The 6,153-nt window shown below is 42.1% G+C and overlaps 1 protein-coding gene across 1 annotated transcript in view; it reads left to right on the top strand.

The window, feature by feature from the left end:
* Window positions 1-6,153, top strand: part of LOC111958330 (protein AF-10) — a 79,723-nt gene that overhangs the window by 7,338 nt on the left and 66,232 nt on the right. Inside the window, exons 2-3 of the mRNA XM_070437168.1 lie at window positions 909-988; window positions 5,071-5,125. Of these exons, the coding sequence (XP_070293269.1) occupies window positions 909-988; window positions 5,071-5,125 (135 nt within the window). The remainder of the gene's footprint in view (window positions 1-908; window positions 989-5,070; window positions 5,126-6,153) is intronic.

The following is a 6,153-nucleotide window of genomic DNA, read 5'->3' as shown; positions in this document are numbered from 1 at the left end:
TATCGTGTGTTAGTCGGTTACTCGTGGTTATACTCTGTCACGGTTATCGTGGTCTGGTAGTGTTTACTCCGTGGTATCGTGGTGATACTGCTCGGTATGGTGATACCGCTCAGTCTGGTGATACTTGGCCTGGTGTCATGTCGTTAGCAGAATGTTGGTCATGTGACAACCGCACTCTGCAAATAGGCACATTTTCCTGCAGTTTATACTGTTTTTTTGCGTGTTTCCATGCACATATTTTTTGGACCCTCACCAGTTTGCTCCTGCCTTAATAACCCAGTACTTCCTCTCTGCAGCGTGCTGCTATGGCATTGTGGTGTGTTGGTATTAACCAGTGTTGTCTTCTCTGCAGATGCTGCTATGGCATCGTGGTGTTGGTATTAACCCAGTGTTGCTCTCTCTGCAGGTGCTGCTATGGCATCGTGGTGTGTGGTATTAACCAGTGTTGCCTCTCGCAGCGTGCTGCTATGGCATCGTGGTGTGTGGTATTAACCCAGTTTGTCTTCTCTGCAGAGTGCTGCTATGGCATCGTGGTGTGTGGTATTTAACCCAGTGTTGTCCTCTGCAGCGTGCTGCTATGCATCGTGGTGTGGTGGTATTAACCCAGTGTTGTTCCTCTCTGCAGCGTTGCTGCTATGGCATCGTGGTGTGTGGTATTAACCCAGTGTTGTCCTCCTGCAGAGTGCTGCTATTGGCCATCGTGGTTTGTGTGGTATTAACCCAGTGTTGTCCTCTCTGCAGTGCTGCTATGGCATCGTGGTGTGCTGGTATTTACCCAGTGTTGTCCTTCTGCAGAGTGCTGCTATTGGCATCGTGGTGTGTGGTATTAACCCAGTGTTGTCCTCTCTGCAGCGTGCTGCTATGGCATCGTGGTGTGTGGTATTAACCCAGTGTTGTCCTCTCTGCAGCGTGCTATGGCATCGTGCAGGTGCCCACTGGACCCTGGTTCTGCAGGAAGTGTGAATCTCAGGAGAGAGCAGCCAGAGTGGTGAGTCTGTCCAATAGAGTATCAACACCGTATTCTCAGCACTGTGTTTTATACTACAGTTTACGCTAATATTTAGCCGGTACTTAATAGGAAATTGTGTTATTTCTTTTTGGTACTTACTTCAAAGTACTCAACACAATTGGCAACTACCTGGTAGCAAAGAGTACCGTATGGTGCTTATATTAAAGGATCCAAAACAAGTAGTACATTGGTTATTACAGTGTAAAATGTTACACGGTGGCAAGATCTGACAGAGCCAGTCAGCCATGGTAGCATCAGACATGCTTAAGAACCCCACAGTCTATTTCTCATAGGGAAAAAAACAGCATCCTTGCCTGTACTTTCCTCATCCTGGCTGTAGAAACAGTTAAACAGTGCGGTCATACTCGCTTGTGATATTGTGTGGACAGAAATTGGCGGGAAGAGGATTTTCTTATTTTTTCTTGTGAGGGATGGTAGGCATCCGGTGGGAGTAGCTGGTGTGAAATGGGCAGGACTGGAGGGATACACACACAACACTCTCGCTCTATCACACACACGGGAAACGGAAACCGTCTTGGGCAGCAGATAGTGGGTTTGTGTTTTTAGGAGAGGTTGGGGACAACTAGGCTCTCCCTTCCGCATAGTAGTAACCACACAGTATGACAGAGCTGGATGTGGGAGCTATGGCATCGAAGCCCACTTACACCTATTTGATAGTGTTGGATCAGTGATTACTGAAAATACTGGGTGTGTAAGAGTGTGTAAGAGTGTGTATGAGAGAAAGGGAGTAGGGTACATGTTTGCGTGTGTATCTATAGTATGTAGTGCCTTCAGAAGGTATTCACACCCCTTGACTTTTTTCAGATTTTGTTGTGTTAGTCTGAATTTAAAATAGATGAAATTTAGATGTTTGTCACTGGCCTGCACACACAATACCCCATATGTCAAAGTGGAATTATGTTTTTCAAAATTTCTACAAATTAATAAAAAATGAAAAGGTGAAATGTCTTGAGTCAATAAGTATTAAAAAGTCCTTAATTAACAAGTCACATAATAAGTTGCATGGACTCACTCAGTGTGCAATAACAGTGTTAAGCATGATTTCTGAATGACTTCTGTACCCCACAGGGAGGCCAATGGGGACTTTAAAACAGTTACAGAGTTTAATGGCTGTGATATGAGAAAACTGAGGATGGATCAACAACATTGTAGTTTTTCCACAATACTAACCTAAATGACAGAGTGAGAAGAAGGAAGCTTGTACGTAATACAAATATTACAAAATACTGTTTGCAACAAGGCACTCATTTGATTTATTAAGAACGGCATTAGTTGATGCCAATGGCGACAGTCTTACTGGCGTCTGACACATAACGAAAAATACATTACAGACAAAAGACTTTACACTTTACATGTTCATGTTGTTGTGTGTGGTGTGGTGTGTGTGTGTGTGTGTGTGTGTGTGTGTGTGTGTGTGTGTGTGTGTGTGGTGTGTGTGTGTGTGTGCATATCTGCATCGATCAGTTACACATACATGACGGTACATACACACAACAAGTAGGTCACATGGGGGAGAGGCGTTGTGCCGTAAGGTGTTGGGGCTCCGAGTGGCGCAGCGGTCCAAGGCACTGCATCTCAGGGCTAGAGAGCGTCACTACAGACCCTGGTTCGATTCCAGGCTGTATCACAACCGGCCGTGATGTGGAGTCCCAAAGGGTGGCGCACAATTGACCCGGCGTTGTTAGGGTTTGGCTGGGGTAGGCCGTCATTGTCAATAAGATTTTGTTCTTAACTGACTTGCCTAGTTAAATAAAGGTGTAAAAATACAAATACAAATCGGTGTCCAAAATACAGATTTCCGATTGTTATGAAAACTTGAAATCGGCCTATTAATCGGCCATTCCGACATGTGAAATCCATAGATTAGGGCCTAATGAATTTATTTCAGTTGACTGATTTCCTTATATGAACTGTAACTCAGTAAAATCTTTGAAATTGTTGCATGTTGCGTTTTATATTTTTGTTCAGTGTAGCTTTAAGTCAAAACTGTAACTCGGCCACTCAGGATTTTTTTATTTTGACCAATGACCTGCCACTAGCATTAAACAAAGCATGTGTGTCCATGTATGCTTATGATTCAAACATATACGCATAAGCAACCACTGCTAATGAAGTCACTGAAACCCTTAAAAGAGTTGCAGTCTGTTTTGGAATGGGTGGCCAGTAACAAACTGCTCCTGAACATCTCTAAAACTAAGAGCATTGTTTTGGTACTAATCATTCCCTAAGTTCTAGACCTCAGCTGAATCTGGTAACGAATGGTGTGGCTGTTGAACAAGTTGAGGAGACTAAATTACTTGGTGTTAGCTTAGACTGTAAACTGTCAGGGTCAAAATATATATTCAATGGTTGTAAAGACACACAGACACTCACCCCACCAGATATGCCACCAGGGGTCTTTTCACAGTGCCCAGGTCCAGAACAAATTCAAGTAAATACCAGTATTATACAGAGACATGAGTGCATGGAACTCCCTTCCATCTTGTATAGTGCAAGTATACATGGTTTCAAAAATGTTGTTTTCTTTTTATGGAACCTTTTATTTAACTAGGCAAGTCAGTTAAGAACACATTCTTATTTTCAATGACGGCCTAGGAACGGTGGGATAACTGCCTTGTTCAGGGGCAGAACGACAGATTTTTACCTTGTCAGCTCGGGGATTCAATCTTGCAACCTTACGGTTAACTAGTCCAACGATCTAACCACCTGATTACATTGCAATCCACGAGGAGCCTGCCTGTTACGCGAATGCAGTAAGAAGCCAAGGTAAGTTGCTAGCTAGCATTAAACTTATCTTATAAAAAAACATCAATCAATCATAATCACTAGTTAACTACACATGGTTGATGATATTATTTGTTTATCTAGCGTTCCCTGCGTTGCATATAATCGATGTGGTGGCATTGCGAAAAAGGACTGTCGTTGCTCCACGTGTACCTAACCATAAATGCCTTTCTTAAATTCAATACACAAGTTATATTTTTTAAACCTGCATATTTAGTTAATATTGCCTGCTAACAGGAATTTCTTTTAACTAGGAAAAATGGTGTCACTTCTCTTGTAACAGAGTCGGGGTATATGCAGCAGTTTGGGGCCGCTGGCTCATTGCAAACTGTGTGAAGACTATTTCTTCCTAACAAAGACAGCCAACTTCGCCAAACGGGAGATGATTTAACAAAAGCGCATTTGCGATAAAGCACAATATTGCACGACTGTACCTAACCATAAACATCATGCCTTTCTTAAAATCAATACACAGAAGTATATATTTTTAAACCTGCATATTTAGCTAAAAGAAATCCAGGTTAGCAGGCAATATTAACCAGGTGAAATTGTGTCACTTCTCTTGCGTTCATTGCACGCAGAGTCAGGGTATATGCAACAGTTTGGGCCGCCTGGCTCGTTGCGACTAATTTGCCAGAATTTTACGTAATTATGACGTAACATTGAAGGTTGTGCAATGTAACAGGAATATTTAGACTTATGGAGCCACCCGTTAGATAAAATACGGAACGGTTCCGTATTTCACTGAAACAATAAACGTTTCGTTTTCGAGATGATAGTTTCCGGATTCTACCATATTAATGACCTATGGCTCGTATTTCTGTGTGTTATAATGATATAATTAAGTCTATGATTTGACAGAGCAGTCTGACTGAGCGGTGGTAGGCACCAGCAGGCCATAAGCATTCATTAAACAGCACTTTCGTGCGTTTTGCAAGCACCTTCGCAGTGCTTCAAGCATTGCGCTGTTTATGACTTCAAGCCTATCAACTCCCGAGATTAGGCTGGTGTAACCGATATGAAAATTTTCTAAAAACATGTTTTCGCTTTGTCATTATGGGGTATTGTGTGTAGATGGGTGAGATAATTTGTTTTATTTATTCCATTTAGAGTTCAGGCTATAACACAACCAAATGTGGAATAAGTCAAGGGGTATGAATACTTTCTGAAGGCACTGTATATCTTTTTGTGTGTAATTGTATGGTAAAGAGTTTTGCTAAAGGTCCATGTCTCCCCCCTGTCTCCTTTCTCTGCAGAGGTGTGAGCTGTGCCCCCACAAAGATGGCGCCCTCAAGAGGACAGATAACGGAGGTAAGAATCATCTATCTAGGATAGGTGTGTTGTGTGTAACTGATTTTGTCTGGAGCAAAAACCTGTCCTTGTCATGGAGCCTCCATTCACGAGAGTACTCCCATCGAGTATTGGCACACACACACAGGTTGTTGGCATCCCACAAGGTTCTGTGCTGATTTTCTCTCATTAATGGGATGTGTTTGGTCTGCTTAATTAAGGTGCCGATTTATATGTATTGCGATTCGATACTGTGATTTTATTGCGATTCGATGTTCCAAACATATTGCTCGCCATATGTCTTCTGCAGAGGGACAAGAGAGAGCCATGAGAAAATTAGTTTTGATCAGTCATGGAAATAAATAGTCAGTCATGAAAAACAAATTGTCATCAAATTGGCTCCTTATTTAAAAAGTAGATGGAGAACAACCTATAAAGAACACATACTGGAGTTTTGGTGTAGGTACAGCCAACTAGCGCAAATAAATAGCATATTAGTATATATTATGCGATCTGTTAGAATCATAGAAATGTAATGAGTAGGCTAATAAGTCTATATACAATGTGATCAAATGAGGTGAGATAAGGGAGGTAAAGGCAAAAAAAAGGCCATGGTGGCGAAGTAAATGCAATATAGTAAAACACTGGAATGGTAGATTTGCAGTGTGAGAATGTGCAAAGTAGAGATAGAAATAATGGGGTGCAAAGGAGCAAAATAAATATTAATAAATAAATATAAATATAATAAATACAGTAGGGGGAGAGGTAGTTGTTTGGGCTAAATTATAGATGGGCTATGTACAGGTGCAGTAATCTGTGAGCTGTTCTGACAGCTGGTGCTTAAAGCTAGTGAGGGAGATAAGTGTTTCCAGTTTCAGAGATTTTTGTAGTTCGTTCCAGTCATCGGCAGCAGAGAACTGGAAGGAGAGGCGGCCAAAGGAAGAATTGGTTTTGGGGGTGACCAGAGAGATATACCTGCTGGAGCGCGTGCTACAGGTGGGTGCTGCTATGGTGACCAGCGAGCTGAGATAAGGGGGGACTTTACCTAG

This window comes from Salvelinus sp. IW2-2015, linkage group LG34 (assembly GCF_002910315.2).
Source record: "Salvelinus sp. IW2-2015 linkage group LG34, ASM291031v2, whole genome shotgun sequence".
NCBI lineage: Eukaryota > Metazoa > Chordata > Actinopteri > Salmoniformes > Salmonidae > Salvelinus > Salvelinus sp. IW2-2015.
This window is presented reverse-complemented; position numbering and strand designations above follow the sequence as displayed.